Here is an 18,478-nt window from a genome sequence, read left to right as displayed (position 1 = left end):
CATAGCGACGTATACAACGCGTGTAAAATACATTGTTCATTTACATGAAATTCGAACACGCGCTGCGCGACGACCACACCACGCTTTAATGAAAAGCAAACACACTATGATACATATATCATTGGCAAAATTTATAAAAAAACAGTGTCCTTGAAAGATAGCAACACCCTTTGCTTATTATAGTGTTATATCTTGAATTCTGTATTTTATAATTGTTTTTATGTAATTATTGTTTATATATTGTTGTGAGTTTTGTTAGTGAGTGCATGTTTTCTTTGGTATGTAATCATTTTAATTCCTACCGAGGAGTTTTAAGCGTTCTTTAATAAATTGAAATTGAAAACTTAGATCGCTGCAAATGTAGAAACTCTGGTATGTATGATTACTAAACGATATATCAATCACACTTCAAAAAGACATATATGCGAGATATCTTGTATGGAAATAGGCATTTTAATTATTGATAAATATTGTGGACACACTTACTGTGTCCAAGTTTAAAAGAAATACCACCTGTCGGTTACTTTTAACCTCGGACGACACAGCTCTGCGAATTAATTAGTAGCGCGAATGATGGGATTTCGGTGCATGGTAAGCTGATCATGTTGGTGAATCAAAACGAAAAGCACGCCGCTACTTGTCAACGACCACTTCAAGAATATCTAGGGCTGACTGTCTATTGTTTGTGTATTTACCCAATTATTCAACGTCGTATAAAGCCCCCCACTCAATGTCGACGCATGCGGCTTACTCGGGATACGACTGAGACAACTTTCAGCCAAAAGTCAGTTCCGTATTATTATTATTATTATTATTATTACGCTTTCCACTATACAAGACTGCCGAAAAATGGATGGATATTTTATGATCTATTGTCGTTCATTGCCTTACAAAATCACGTATACTTCCCGGCATATATCAGCGATACTCAATGTCCGTATTTCTTCGTGAAACACAGAAACGATCGTCGTTACAGTTATCGCCAATCACAGTTACCAATTCACAATTGGTAATGCTGAAAGGACGGGGTAGGTGCCTTTCTTCAAAATGCATAGCACGTGGAATGCCAGCGGGTAGCATCAGGTAGAAGAAACGTGTCTTTTCCTGAAATTGAAAACTACTCTGAGCAATACAGCCAAACAGATAGAATACATACACGTATCATTGCTTGGCGTTATAATACCTACCGTAGGTTGGGATGACCATGGACATACTAGTACGTCCGTCCATGGGATGACCCACAATTTTATATGGCTTTTTTTCATTTTCTTTTTATTATTTTTAAGTGTTAATTTTATACAATTATTTGTTATTTTAGTCATATTTTTCAAACTTATTTCCTTAATTCTATTTTTTTTAATTTTCTGACTGCGAACGTTCTAAGATATGAACAACCTCCATGGACGATCTCGTTTGTGACACCCACCTCAGTTAACCAGATTAAGTCAACCAATCAGGGAAGGCCTTGTTTACAACGATTATGCTATTTGTGCGCAAGCGTCAAAGTGCGATCATGGCTGTATATATAACATTCTCTGATTGCTTATTAAAGTTTGCGAGAGTTGAATGAGATCTTCTATGGAGGATGTTCAGATCTCTGGGTGTTGTCGTATCCTACGGGTCATATATAAGGCCAAAAAAAAATGTTTTGTTGCCCTCAGCGACTGACCGAAAACTATGAAATATCAGGTCACGTTTTTTTTTTTTTTAATAGGCCCAAATACTCACCATTTTAAGCAGTAAAAAAGTGTTTCCTCTAAAAATTAACGATCCTGAATTGTTGTTTGATCCCCAGGGGGATAAGTGTCGACTTTGAGCCTTGGGTTGATCTGTATTTAAATACAAAAGACTGAAAGAAGCACTTTGATTTTTGTGTTTAATATCTAGCATGCATTTGATTGATGCCCATATACCTCGGCTATTTACGATACCCTTAGTTTTCACGAGTTTAAAAAAAAAAAAAAAAAAATCCGACCGACCGACCTAATTTTCTGACTTGAGGGCAACATAGGTTGTTTTTTGGCCTAACGCATGCAAAAGTGAACTAAAAAATGACTATGATCATTATGCATATATCATGTAAAAGTGCTATATCATTTTTTTTTATATTTTAGTTCTCGCAGACATATTGCTGATTATTTATTTTAGTCAAATTATAGCCGCCATCTTTTGGTACCAACATTGATGGATGGGATAAATGACAGGTATATGACAGTGGTAAACAAGCTTTCAAAAAATCACATTTATATATTTTGTTACAAGTATGTGATTTTCACAGCTTAGATTCTGGTGGTGGAAAAGTTAAAATGTTAGAATTTTGTTTAGAAGCGAAAAAAAAAAAGTCAAATACCCAAAGCGTTGATTCATGAATATTTTGTGTTCTAATCTGGAGAAATGTACTAAGCACACCTATTCACCATTCAAATGAACAACAACATGCTTTATATATATATATCACACTTTTAAGAAAAAATATTATATTTTCTTTTTACATTTTGACCTATTACATATATATTCACATAAATAAAAACATACATTCAGAATTAATATTTTGTACGCAATATTTAAAAGAACACATTCAATGGCACAACACTCTGAACATGTATATTTCAATATATATAAAATTATTTAATACTACATTCTTTAAAAGCAAAATACACCTCCCTAAATTTGTTGCTCTCTGCTGAACGGCAGAATATATATTGAATATATTCAATGGTTTTCACAAATCATTTTTGTTGAATGCAGTTCAATATAAGGACAGCTTAAAATAACATCAAGTAAACACAGAATCGTAAATACTCATCTAATAGAGATTAACTTTTAATAATATAAAAATAATAATATAAGTTGATATTGACTACAGGTAGGTTCAAAAGTTTGAATCCTTGACCTCTATCTGTGGGACCATAGGAAACAAAGAGAGTTCAATCCTGGAATGTGAAAGCCTATCTGTACAGCAATGTAAGCATGGGCAGAGTTAACCCAAGCGGAAAATGCACATTGAAGTAGATGGGTCAAACCACAGCATCAGTTAGTGAAATTATGCCAATCTGTTGGAAAGAGAAATATTATCATTATGTATTAGTGTATGCGGGTTTCAATATTTGACAATATGGCAATAACCGAAAAGCTTGCTGTAATCGATTCAACATAAAATGAATAATTTCATTTTGGCATATTACAAATTGTGATATTGTAAATTGAAAAAAAAAGAATTAAGGTGCAAGAATTCATGCATATACATGTACATATTTAGGGTCAACCATTAGAAACTTTGAGTGAGTGAGGGGGTAAATTTGAAAAACAAATCCCTACAGAGAACAAATTGAATAAATAAACTTAACAGGGAGAATGACAGAGAATTGTATCATAGACAAAAACTGAGAAATGAAATATTAAAATAATTCCACCCCCAGAGATGTCAATGGTCTAACCCTTAGCATGGATTAACAGACTCTACACTAATTGTATCTATAAATGTCCTGCTATATATATATATCCATATATAGGATTACCCTCAGTATGGTTGCCTCAGTATTAATATGCAAGGTGTTCCCTTACACATCTCAGAAACCATCCATAGTCAATGGTCTCAGTGATCAAGAACCTCACTGCTAGCGCAAAGCCCCATGTTTGACGAATACAATCTCTGACCATATACTAATCATGGATTGTTTATCAGCCTCTAACAGAGAGCGGTCTTACACATATTACGTTCAGATACAAGACATGATAGAATCAGCCACTTCTCAAACCGGATAAATAAAGTAATTGGAATCTATCACCATAGTTACACATCTAAATGCAATCCCAGTTTACGTCAAAGGAAACACATTTGAATCGATACCAAAGTAATTTGTAACATTTGATAATTGCATTAAAATCTCTCTAACTCTCAAATAAGTATATCACTTTTGAAATGTTTGCCTGGCCCTATTGTATTGAATGCAGCATCAAAGTGAGTCAAACAACAAATGCAGAGAAAGCTGGCAATTGCACCAAAGTTCTCTTTAGGGAGTGAAAGCAATAAAAATGAGGTGAAATATTGCCTATATACAAATCTAATCTTTATGCACATTATAAATAACTAATTAATACCATGAATATTTTACCAAATATCTGCAGAGATTATAAAATTGAAAGAAGTGAAATATCATAACCAAAATTTACACTTACAATTAGAAAGACAGCATGGAGGCCATGATGCAAAATGCTAAAAACACTACAAGTCAAATTAAATGAATTATGAACAGTTACTCAAATCACCTTATTCACTAGCCTAGAATTTCTATATATTTTCGCCAATAACTAGACATCATCGATGGTCAATAAATGCAATCACGGTCAGCTATTGACTAATTGATTGGTTTAACTAAGGAAAGCTCAGAAAGAACTCCAGTGTGCTGAAGGTATTGGAGCCATGAAGCACAACTAAGGAATACTGTATTTATTACTATATTAGGAGCATTACAAATAAAGCATTGTTTATTTCATGCAAAATCATTGAAATATGTCTTATTTTGACCATATACTTGTCTTTGTCCTTTATGTTTACAATAAGCACATATACGTATACTTGCAATAGAGCAAATAGTTAGGGTGGTTCCATGAGCTATGGTTTAACAATTATAAATATTTAATGAAATAATGACCATATTTGGCCATATATCTTGTCAGACCACAAAATTATAACACCGGTTGCATGTCTCTATCTGCAACAGTGCATTACAGTTATGCAAATTAAGAAACACACATGAAAACAGGTAAATCGTATGCATGTATTTCAGGTCTGTGAATTATCTGAAATGTACCTGGTTTTATTAAAATTTGATCAGTGTTACTCAACGATATCTGTAGAGAACCTATAAATTAGTATGCACAAAATTTAACCCTGAACTAAATATGTATATGGCTTATCTCTAAGCATCTACATGTGTATGTACCAAGTTTCATTGAATCTGACTAGTGGGTTGAGATATTGGTGAAAAAGTTAAATATTGGCTCATTTATATGCTAATTAGGTCATTTATATACACAAATTTCAACCAAAACTAATCAGGTTTGGACAGTATCTGAGAGCAACTATGTACCATGTTTCATTAAAATCTGTTGAATGGTATATGAGAAAAAGTGAAAATGCTTAAAAATGCGTAATTAATATGCTCATTAGGTAATAAATATGCACAGGATTTCAACAAAAACTAATCAATACTGTGTATTATCCCAGAGCATTCATGTACCAAGTTTCATTGAAAGCTGTTTGGATAGTACATGAGAAACAAGTAAAAATGCTTAAATTTGGTTAATTAGTATGCCAATTAGTATGCCAATTAGATCCTGTAAAACACATTATTTTAGCTGGAATTAATTTTCACTGAATAGACTTTTTGAGTGTTTTGTATGGAATTTATTTTCACTAGGAAAAAAGGTATTTTCGCTGACTTTATTTTCACTGAATCATTCCTTCAGGGAAAATTAAACTAAAGTATTCCACAGTAATTATATGCACGGATTTCAACCCAAAACCAATGTCTGAGAATTAACCCAGGGCATCTATGTACCAATTTTCATGCAAATCTGATTATTGGTTCTTGAGATATCAGTGGAACAGACACACACACATACATACAGACACACTAACCGCAAAGACTCCAATTGTGTATATCTTGGAATTATGGAATTTTCTACATGCTAAATTTAAACCAACCAATGAAAGAAGGGTATTTTACTTTTGTATGTGATTTATGAATACATTTGCATGGCTAATAAGCTCAAGTGACCAATGAATGGGGAATGTTTTACCTTCCACGGTTCAGATTATGCTGGATCATAGTTTGTGAAGTTTGAATACATAATTAGCTGATTTGATTATGTGTACTAGGCATTTGTTGTGGAGGTCTTGGAGACCTCAGAAAGTCTTAGAGACCTCAGACCTCAGAATTTTAGCTACTGAATTAATAGCCTTCTTAGTTGGATGAATTCATATAAATTTTCAAAAGTGCATGATTTTTCACAATTTAAAAAGACTATGAGAGATGCAGGTGTGAATGATATACATATCTGTATAACAACAAGCAGCCTATCGGCTGAGATAGCTCCGCTGTTAGCAATGCACATTTCAATTAAAGAAGTGAAGACATCATTAGAAAATGAACAATATGAATAGTATCAAAGCAATCGGACTTACAGTTTTTAACAAGAAGTCGAAAATATCACTTTTTACCAAAAATTACAAAAATATTCACCAAAATAAATTAATTAGAGAATTGAAGATATCATCACAAAACGAACAAATCTGAGAGAGGTCCACATGTAGTACCTATATATGTAATATCAAAGCAATCGGACTTACAGTTTTCAACAAGAAGTCGAAAATATCACTTTTTACCAAAAATGACAAAAATATTCACCAAAATTAGAGAATTGAAGATGTCATCACAAAATGAACAAATCTGAGAGAGGTCCACATGTAGTACCTATATATGTAATATCAAAGCAATCGGACTTGCGGTTTTTAACAAGAAGTCAAAAATATCACTTTTTACCAAAAATGACAAAAATATTCACCAAAATTAGAGAATTGAAGATATCATCACGAAATAAACAAATCTGAGAGAGGTCCACATGTAGTACCTATATATGTAGTATCAAAGCAATTGGACTTACGGTTTTTAACAAGAAGTCGAAAATATCACTTTTCACCAAAAAATGACAAAAATATTCACCAAAATTAGAGAATTAAAGATATCATTACAAAATGAACAAATGTGAGAGAGGTCCACATGTAGTACCTATATATGTAATATCAAAGCATTTGCACTTGCGGTTTTTAACAAGAAGTCGAAAATATCAGTTTTTACCAAAAATGACAAAAATATTCACCAAAATTAGAGAATTAAAGATATCATTACAAAATGAACAAATCTGAGAGAGGTCCACATGTAGTACCTATATATGTAATATCAAAGCAATTGCACTTGCGGTTTTTAACAAGAAGTCGAAAATATCAGTTTTTACCAAAAATGACAAAAATATTCACCAAAATTAAAGAATTAAAGATATCATTACAAAATTAACAAATCTGAGAGAGGTCCACATGTAGTACCTATAGATGTAATATCAAAGCAATTGCACTTGCGGTTTTTAACAAGAAGTCGAAAATATCAGTTTTTACCAAAAATGACAAAAATATTCACCAAAATTAGAGAATTAAAGATATCAACATGAAATGAACAAACCTAAGAGAGGTCTCCCCAAGGTACATATATACCAAGTATCAAAGCATTTAGGCTTGTAGTTTTCAAGAAGAAGTCGAAAAAGTAAAACATTGACACGGACGACGGACGACGGACGACGACGACGACGACGGACAATCACTCATATGATAAGCTCCGCTCGACAAAGTCGACAGCGGAGCTAATAAAATATCAAGAATATACAGTCATTAACAGCCTACTACCCTCAGGTAGTCATACACAACTATTTTCATCTGCATTTTGAATATAAATAGTAGATGGATCAACCATTACAAGCTGTGAGCAGCTGTGCAATATAGTTTTCCTTCCGATTGGAATATTTGTTGCTGCCTTAGTACAATTTGTTTTCTGTTCTTATCATCTTCCCCCCAGAGATTTTAATGGTTCATCCCTAATATAGAAGAAATCACAACAAATGTATTCAATAGGGAAATCGTAGTCTCAGTTTCCATGGAAACAATTTTGGGTACTCCATCTTTTCATTTGCATTTTGTAATATATTCAAAGTAATCTTTCAGACTTCAAAATATTGATAACAGGGGGTTTGCCTTAAAATGACCAATCTACACACAGTATTGAAAGGTATGACACTGTATCCTCACTACTGTGGCTAGTGTGTGGTCTACACACTATATCAAAAAAAAACAATATATATATACAATATATATATATATTTTAGCAAATGGAATAAATGGGAAGTGAAACAATGAAATATTTGTCAGTGTATGCAGAAACCATTCAAAAGCCAACAGGTTACATAAAGAGCTAACCATGTAGGATTAAAATAGATGCAAGTGCTAGTTGCCTTACTTCTATCACTAAGGAAGAGTTTAAAAGGATTGATAAACCAAATGAATGTAATTTTCCACTATGCATATACGCTGACTGTTTTGTTATCCATTTTTTCATCAACTATTTTTGTTCATACTGCAAAAGCAAAATATTTAGATTACGATACGCAATATCAAACAACAGTTTAAAAAAATTATGTTTTCGTTCATACTCATCCTAGAAATAAAACATGATAACAACACTAAAAAGAGAACAACCAACTTCTAGTATGCAAATATCAACTCAGGCGAACTCAACTGATCAACATTTGAAAAAAAAAACAGAGTCAGTGTGAGTATAGTAATGCAACAGCAGCATCATGAAATGATAGTGTCAATACAACTCAATATGCCATATAAAATATGGCAATATGCCATATAAAAAGAAAGGGAAATAAGCAGCTTGCATGTAAAATGAAAATTCGTGTATATATCTGATTTTTCCCCATAGCAAAGTAATCTAGAACAGGGTGACATTTTTCGCACAATGCAATAATGGAAAGTCCATTTCAGAAAAATGCATTGCATATATGATGAATTCTTTACAAATCAACATGAACAAAATAATGAGATATTAAATAATTTTCTTTCAATAGACCCAAATTAGAAATGGTCTTGCACACAATACGAAAACCGCTTGATTACAGTAATGACTAAATTTCACCAATATTGTCACTGTATTAAAAAAAAACATTAACAGTTAAATTTTCACTGCTACAAAAATGTTCGTGACTAATTCGCAAATCGTCTTTTGCTCCCTCCAAATGTCACGATTTACGAAAACTTACTCAAAATAGAAGTGATACAATCACAGAGCGTCATTCAATATGTGAAACAGATCAAATGCAGACAACGTGCACAGATTTCTGTTGCTTTTTGGTGCTATGCTGTGAATCACAAAAAAGTTTATTGGCTTTACCAAATGCCGAGCTGAATTATTTCAACAGTTATAAATGCATCAGTCACTATTCTAGTTTTGTCTAAATAGAAAATCGTCACAAATAATTAATCTCATGACGTGATGCTTAGTGACGTCAAGTGAAACAAACATTATTCAGTAATAACACGTTGATGACCACAATAAACAAAACCTGTGGGTTATTACCACTTATGGCTGTCTAAGTGTTTACATGAGGTCCCCAATGATAAAATAGAAGTTCATATGGCTACAGGATGTATATATGACACCCAGAATATTTACACTGTTTTTTCTCATAACTTTTTCATGAAAGACAGATCCAATCTGAAGTTAAATTCAAATATTTCCACTTTTACATTTTGATACTCGCATACTTACATGTGCCATTCTAACCACGTACTAGAATGAATCTGTGATCTTTTTGGCAAAAACATAAAATATTATAAAATGATCAAGACATGAATGTCACAGTCCCCGTTATCACTTATGTTTTGACCTCCGTGTGTCCATGCGTGCGTGCGTGCGTCTGTGCATGCGCCCGGACCTGTATCTTAGAAATGCCTGGACCAATCACAATCAAACTTCACACATACATCATACATGATATTATACATACACATCAATGTATGTATGCACATCAATTTGTTTCACGATCTGATTCAAGATGGCCGAATGGCGGCCAATTTTTGTGCCAAAAATCATCAAAATCAAGCATTTCTCGGCATTAGACATTATAGGACCTTGATGCACATCATTTTGTTTCACGATCTGATTCAAGATGGCCGAATGGCGACCATTTTTGTGCTAAAAAATCCTAAAAATCAAGCATTTCTCGGCTGTTTACAGATGGATTTTGTTCAAACTTGGTATATACATTAGACGTTTCGGGACCTTGATGCAAATAATTTTGATTTTCAGATAAGATTCAAAATGACCGACTGTTTTAATGAGTGTGGCTCTCGTGCCATATCTCTGACTTGCTTTCACTGATTATATTCAAATTTTAAATATTCATTATACATGATGTCATAGATAAACAGATATATTGGTTTGACGATCCTATTCAAAATGGCCAAATGGTGGCCATTTTTGTGCTAAAAAATCATCAAATATCAAGCATTTCTGGCATTTATGGATGGATTTCATTCAAACTTGGTACATACATGAGACAGGTTCCTGATGCACATCATTTATTTTTCAGATCGGATTCAAAATGGCTGTCTGGCGGCCATTTTGTTTTAATGAATTGGCTTCTAGACCCATATCTTCGACTTGTTTTGACTGATTATATTCAAATTTTAAATATTCATTATACATCATGTCATAGATAAACAGATAGATTGTTTTGACGATCCTATTCAAAATGCCCGAATGGTGGTCATTTTTGTGCTAAAAAATCATCATATATCAAGCATTTCTGGTATTTATGGATGAATTTCGTTCAAACTTGGTACATATATTAGACCGATTCCTGATGCACGTCATTTTATTTTTCAGATTGGATTCAAAATGGCTGACTGATGGCCAATTTTGCTTTAATGATTGGGGTTCTAGAGCCATACATCTTAAATGCTTTGACTGATTATATTCAAATTTTATATATTCATTATACATCATGTTATATATATACATGTATTCAAAATGGCTGATTTTGAATGCTGTTCCAGAGCAATATCTCTCAATATGGACAAGTACTTGTTTGACGATCAGATACAAATGTCAATCATTTTAATGTAAAAAAATCATATTCCTGACATGGTTATATTCCAGCTATATTACTATAATCAAAACTATATATCTTAAATTTGATAACTAACAGGGACTGTGCCATGCATGGCTTGTTTAATTGTTTAATTATAAACTGCATTCATAAATCTGAGTAAACCTTGATGTACCTTTAATAACAACTTGACTTAATTCAGATTTTTGTATATTACCAGAACCTGGGTTTGTTTCAGTATCGCTACTATATTTTCCATCAAAATGTAGCTCTGACACCCCTCTACATTTTCTACTGAGATTGGTAATGGTACAACCCATCTATCTTGATTCAGATCAAGGTCATGACCAGGTCATGACATCAATAAAAACCCTAGCATTACAAGCTAAGCTAATTATTTATTCTGAGCATGCTCAGTTGTTCTCTCAGTAGGGAGTAGGAAGAGGTAATTTTGGATGAAAAAGACCTACATAGGATTTTCAGATCTCGAAAAAAATTATATGCATATTCAACAGAAACTTGTTCATCAACCTGCCAAGTTTCATTGATATCTGCTTCAGAATTTCTGAGAAAATGGTGGACGGAAGGAAACCAAAAATAAGAAATAATAGTTGCCTTTCAGGCTACGCCTGAACGAGGACTAATTAAAAGTACAAAGTAATTCCAGTGGTTTCAGAGAGTATCTATATACACATTATTATGTATATGTCCAGTGGTTTCAGAGAGTATCTATATACACATTATTATGTATATGTCCAGTGGTTTCAGAGAGTATCTATATACACATTATTATGTATATATCCAGTGGTTTCAGAGAGTATCTATATACACATTATTATGTATATGTCCAGTGGTTTCAGAGAGTAAATATATGCACATTATTATGTATATGTCCAGTGGTTTCAGAGAGTAAATATATGCACATTATTATGTATATGTCCAGTGGTTTCAGAGAGTATCTATATACACATTATTATGTATATGTCCAGTGGTTTCAGAGAGTAAATATATGCACATTATTATGTATATGTCCAGTGGTTTTAGAGAGTAAATATATGCACATTATTATGTATATGTCCAGTGGTTTTAGAGAGTAAATATATGCACATTATTATGTATATGTCCAGTGGTTTCAGAGAGTATCTATATGCATATTATTATGTATATGTCCAGTGGTTTCAGAGAGTATCTATATACACATTATTATGTATATGTCCAGTGGTTTCAGAGAGTATCTATATGCACATTATTATGTATATGTCCAGTGGTTTCAGAGAGTATCTATATACACATTATTATGTATATGTCCAGTGGTTTCAGAGAGTAAATATATGCACATTATTATGTATATGTCCAGTGGTTTCAGAGAGTATCTATATACACATTATTATGTATATGTCCAGTGGTTTCAGAGAGTATCTATATACACATTATTATGTATATGTCCAGTGGTTTCAGAGAGTATCTATATACACATTATTATGTATATATCCAGTGGTTTCAGAGAGTATCTATATACACATTATTATGTATATGTCCAGTGGTTTCAGAGAGTAAATATATGCACATTATTATGTATATGTCCAGTGGTTTCAGAGAGTAAATATATGCACATTATTATGTATATGTCCAGTGGTTTCAGAGAGTATCTATATACACATTATTATGTATATGTCCAGTGGTTTCAGAGAGTAAATATATGCACATTATTATGTATATGTCCAGTGGTTTTAGAGAGTAAATATATGCACATTATTATGTATATGTCCAGTGGTTTTAGAGAGTAAATATATGCACATTATTATGTATATGTCCAGTGGTTTCAGAGAGTATCTATATGCATATTATTATGTATATGTCCAGTGGTTTCAGAGAGTATCTATATACACATTATTATGTATATGTCCAGTGGTTTCAGAGAGTATCTATATGCACATTATTATGTATATGTCCAGTGGTTTCAGAGAGTATCTATATACACATTATTATGTATATGTCCAGTGGTTTCAGAGAGTAAATATATGCACATTATTATGTATATGTCCAGTGGTTTTAGAGAGTAAATATATGCACATTATTATGTATATGTCCAGTGGTTTTAGAGAGTAAATATATGCACATTATTATGTATAAGTCCAGTGGTTTTAGAGAGTAAATATATGCACATTATTATGTATAAGTCCAGTGGTTTTAGAGAGTAAATATATGCACATTATTATGTATATGTCCAGTGGTTTCAGAGAGTAAATATATGCACATTATTATGTATATCTCCAGAGGTTTTAGAGAGTAAATATATGCACATTATTATGTATATGTCCAGTGGTTTCAGTGAGTATCTATATACACATTATTATGTATTATGTCCAGTGGTTTTAGAGAGTAAATATATGCACATTATTATGTATATGTCCAGTGGTTTTAGAGAGTAAATATATGCACATTATTATGTATAAGTCCAGTGGTTTTAGAGAGTAAATATATGCACATTATTATGTATAAGTCCAGTGGTTTTAGAGAGTAAATATATGCACATTATTATGTATATGTCCAGTGGTTTCAGAGAGTAAATATATGCACATTATTATGTATATCTCCAGTGGTTTTAGAGAGTAAATATATGCACATTATTATGTATATGTCCAGTGGTTTCAGAGAGTATCTATATACACATTATTATGTATATGTCCAGTGGTTTCAGAGAGTAAATATATGCACATTATTATGTATATGTCCAGTGGTTTTAGAGAGTAAATATATGCATATTATTATGTATATGTCCAGTGGTTTCAGAGAGTATCTATATACACATTATTATGTATATGTCCAGTGGTTTCAGAGAGTATCTATATGCACATTATTATGTATATGTCCAGTGGTTTCAGAGAGTATCTATATACACATTATTATGTATATGTCCAGTGGTTTCAGAGAGTAAATATATGCACATTATTATGTATATGTCCAGTGGTTTTAGAGAGTAAATATATGCACATTATTATGTATATGTCCAGTGGTTTTAGAGAGTAAATATATGCACATTATTATGTATAAGTCCAGAAGTTTTAGAGAGTAAATATATGCACATTATTATGTATAAGTCCAGTGGTTTTAGAGAGTAAATATATGCACATTATTATGTATATGTCCAGTGGTTTCAGAGAGTAAATATATGCACATTATTATGTATATCTCCAGTGGTTTTAGAGAGTAAATATATGCACATTATTATGTATATGTCCAGTGGTTTCAGAGAGTAAATATATGCACAATATTATGTATATGTCCAGTGGTTTAAGAGAGTATCTATATACACATTATTATGTATTATGTCCAGTGGTTCCAGAGAGTAAATATATGCACATTATTATGTATATGTCCAGTGGTTTCAGAGAGTAAATATATGCACATTATTATGTTTATGTCCAGTGGTTTCAGAGAGTAAATATATGCACATTATTATGTATATGTCCAGTGGTTTTAGAGAGTAAATATATGCACATTATTATGTATATGTCCAGTGGTTTTAGAGAGTAAATATATGCACATTATTATGTATATGTCCAGTGGTTTCAGAGAGTAAATATATGCACATTATTATGTATATGTCCAGTGGTTTTAGAGAGTAAATATATGCACATTATTATGTATATGTCCAGTGGTTTCAGAGAGTAAATATATGCACAATATTATGTATATGTCCAGTGGTTTAAGAGAGTATCTATATACACATTATTATGTATTATGTCCAGTGGTTCCAGAGAGTAAATATATGCACATTATTATGTATATGTCCAGTGGTTCCAGAGAGTAAATATATGCACATTATTATGTATATGTCCAGTGGTTTTAGAGAGTAAATATATGCACTGTATTATGTATATGTCCAGTGGTTTCAGAGAGTAAATATATGCACTGTATTATGTACAAGCTGGCTAAAATTCTTGTAGACATTGGTCAACAATTAAGCATGTTGACTTTCACAAAATGGCAAATGCATATTTTGAAGAGACTTGATCTTAACATAGGTTTATCCAGGCTTTTAAACCAGGTGTGAGGTTGATGGAGATTTGTGTGCAGAGAGATTTGATTTCCTCGCCATTTGTGGTGATTTGCCTTGTGATGTTGGAATTGTCATTGAGTCATCCATAGCGAGCTGACAATCCTTCTGCCAGTTGTCAATCAGCTGCCAGAAATTGAGATTAGCATTCGCCAGGGTTTCATTCTGTAATGAATAGAAATAAAATCCGAGCATTCAGTAAAAAGCCATACAAAGTCAATGGAATGATCTAACAGATTTAATAGCAACAGAGATGATATTAAATTGGAAAGAGAAGAAAACATGTCAAATATATTTCTACTTTGGTGAAACAGCTTTCATCGTGTACTGTCATCAAAACCGATCAATGTTTGTAAGAAATGGCAAAAACGAAAGAAATAATTGACTGAGATTATTTAAAGGTGAGAAATTCAGAATTAGTGAGGAATTACTTTTTTTAGTATTAAAAACTCAATGCATTTAAGTCATAGAAATTCATCACAATATATTCTTTTCAATACATACACACATCATGAATTTTGATATTATATTGTCAGCAGGCACCACAAATAGGTTTAATACAATTGCATGTGAGTGTGTGGAACATGAAGAATAGATTAGTTACACACTTGTATCTAATTGTATTAAGATATAAGCCAACTCTAAGCTTAATTTTTGAGAAAGTTGGTCATAAAATTATGGAGCTATTGAACCATGGGACCTAACAAATTTTTTAAAATGTTACAGTGATGCATTTTGAGGAACTTGTCCAAATATATTTTCAAAAATTGCTATTTTTAAAACAATAGAACACATGCAATGTTAAAGAAAATTTTTTTGACTATTTTTAAAACCCATATTTTTGAAATAATTCAAGACATGAAAAAGTACCCAATCATTCACAATATATGACTTTTTTTTACCCTGTGTCACCAGCCTACAATTTGAGATATGGTATAATATCTCGGCCAAAGGGGCCTTTCATATGGTAAAAACAATATAATACTGTCAAAAATGGCCACTATCTACTAAACCATTATTTTCTGAAAAATAGGCTGGTGACTCCTAACACTTTCTATGCTTATATCGTCCTGAGAAACAATTTGTTGCAAAATGAATTCTGGGTGTTTGCATTTATAGTCTTCTTTCTCAGTCATGTATAAAACAGGCATAAAATACATGATTTTTGAAAGTGCGCTGTACGACTACTGTCACATGACATGTGGGTCCCATCCCTAATATTAAAAAGAATTGGTGACTTTAATTGTTGTGCAAATTAATGCAAAAACTTAAAAAGAAAAAAAAAGTTTAACTAGGTAATTTCTGGGTTGATTGAAATGCATCAAATGTTTCCAAGGAGTAGAAGTCTTTCTATGGTTATATGCTGTGACCTGGTTACAGACAACTCTAAAAATGCAACAAATTGACGACAAATTAAGCTATGCTATTTGCAGCCACGTTTTGATTGGCCAATTTGTGGTAATTAATTAAATTATGGTCACTTGATGGTTGCAGCACATAAACAAGTCGTAATTGGTGCTATAGCGTGACCGTGATTTAACAAGTACATAGCCGAATGGCAACGTGTGTAAGCAATTGGTGCTATAGCGTGACAGTGATTTAACAAGTACATAGCCGAATGGCAACGTGTGTAAGCAATTGGTGCTATAGCGTGACCGTGATTTAACAAGAACATAGCCGAATGGCAACGTGTGTAAACACACAACACATAAACGCAGGAGTTGTATTAAAGTGACATAAATTAACTTATGAGATAGGCATGCAGTATTGCATAACCAGCTTGTCCTTACAAGTAGTTACAGCATTAATTGATGAGTAATTAATGGCATGCTAAATTGGAAATTACCCCATTCACACAACACTCGATACTTTGGCTGGGGTTAACGATCACTCTCTTTGAACACAAAGTGAGAATTTGTCGGCCATAATTAGAAGACCCTTAGGGAAATCAGAATTCAAAGTTCCCAACTCACAACTATTGTCATGAAAATAAATGAGCTGTTACTATTATTTGAAGAGTATAATACATCGCGTGACTATGTATTTTTGGGTATAACATTTAATATTTTAATTGCAGAGCACGGCATTGCTTGTAATGAATACATAGAACATGTCAGTGCACGTGCTACATAGAAATGAAATTAATACTGCACAGTGGAGGGTCGTCAATATCTCTCAAAGTTCCTCAACAAGATAACGACCCCTGACTGATCTGGGAAATCATTTTATTTTAAAATCAATGTACTTTTTATGGTATTACTACAATGTATTTAGATTAAATGACATCATCTTCCTGCTTTCATAATAATGAGTTTAATAATTAATGACACTAGGATACAGAAAACTCAATTTTTTTAGTCCAAAATGTCATGGAAAAAGAGTAAAATTTTTTACCTGTTTTTTTGGGGGGGAAATAATTCTTTATATCTTTAAGAATAGGTGATCTTCCATTCAACTGCGAGATCTCGCGAGTTGTGTGAAAAACGCACACCAAACGTTTGCCGCAAAAATCAAACGACTTGACTTTGAACTTGAATTTCTGTATTTTGTAGCTCACATTGAAAAGCTGATCTTTGACAGGAGAATATGGCGTTTAAATATTTACTTCAACAAAATTGACTATTATCAAATGTGTACAGCACATTATTAAACGTGGAAATATCCCCCGAAATACGTTTGTGTTTGTTGAATCCCACGCAATGTTTGTCACCACTATGAGCTTTGATTTCACGCATAACGCGGGATCTCGCAGAGAACAGAAAATGGTCTATTTTGCTTGGTGACATGGGATGACAAATTGATTTATTAATATGTTAAAGCGAGAGGGTCGTCACCTGCGCATGCGCGGGAATTGAGTCCCGAGAAACGATAACAACACACACTAAAAATGCAAAGGCTCATGGGTGGACGCTTGTTTGTAAACAATGACACGCTATGGCCATCTTACTCATGCGCAGGTGACGACTCCTTCGCTTTAAACATTGAAAAACTTGCATTTATTTTTTATGGCGAATTTCTAAATACTTTCCCATTATAAACAATAGGAAGTTCTTTCCCATAATGCAACACATATATTTTGTGACCATAAGATTAATATTTTGACATTAAATTAGTCTCCCTCGTTTTATTACCGAACCTAAGCCAAGAAATTTACTGTCTGTGTTAAACTTTATGTGCTGCTAATTTGGGATAAGGGCACACGTTCATTTCATGTATACAAACATGTTTGATGCGTTTATACATTATAAAACTGACATGCATATATTATGCCTGTAAATCTTTGCACTAACGTTGAATAATAACAAATCCAAGTAGATCTGAGAGACAACATTGTACTGCTCTGATAAATGTAAACATAAATAGTACTTTATGAGCACAATTGTCATTATCTGTTCTGAAGTATTGTGCTGATAATTACAGTGAACCATACATGTAAAGTTCAATGCCCAATTAATTTATGTAGCGTGTTTGATACATTGTATTCTCTCGAACCTAGTCTGACATTTAAAGCTGCATTTGTAGCCCCAAAAGATAAGTCAATTAGATCAGTAGAATCTGTGATGTTATCTCAGATACAAAATATAGATCAGTGATTCACTTGGAAAGCCAGCAGTGCCTTGACGATTCAAATGCTGAATAGGTGTTCAGTCGATAATAAGATAAACTACTAATAATCAAACAAGCAGCCTG

At 32.7% G+C, this 18,478-nt stretch overlaps 1 protein-coding gene across 1 annotated transcript in view; it reads right to left on the bottom strand.

The window, feature by feature from the left end:
• Positions 1-14,770: 14,770 nt before the first annotated feature.
• Positions 14,771-18,478, bottom strand: part of LOC102810080 (serine/threonine-protein kinase Nek9-like) — a 134,383-nt gene continuing 130,675 nt past the window's right edge. Inside the window, exon 22 of the mRNA XM_085505317.1 lies at positions 14,771-14,953. Coding sequence (XP_085361443.1) covers positions 14,771-14,953 — 183 coding nt within the window. The remainder of the gene's footprint in view (positions 14,954-18,478) is intronic.

Source organism: Saccoglossus kowalevskii, chromosome 2, assembly GCF_978046115.1.
Source record: "Saccoglossus kowalevskii chromosome 2, keSacKowa6.1, whole genome shotgun sequence".
NCBI classification, from domain to species: domain Eukaryota; kingdom Metazoa; phylum Hemichordata; class Enteropneusta; family Harrimaniidae; genus Saccoglossus; species Saccoglossus kowalevskii.
The sequence above is the reverse complement of the archived record's forward strand: the minus strand, read 5'-3'. Positions and strand labels throughout refer to the sequence as shown.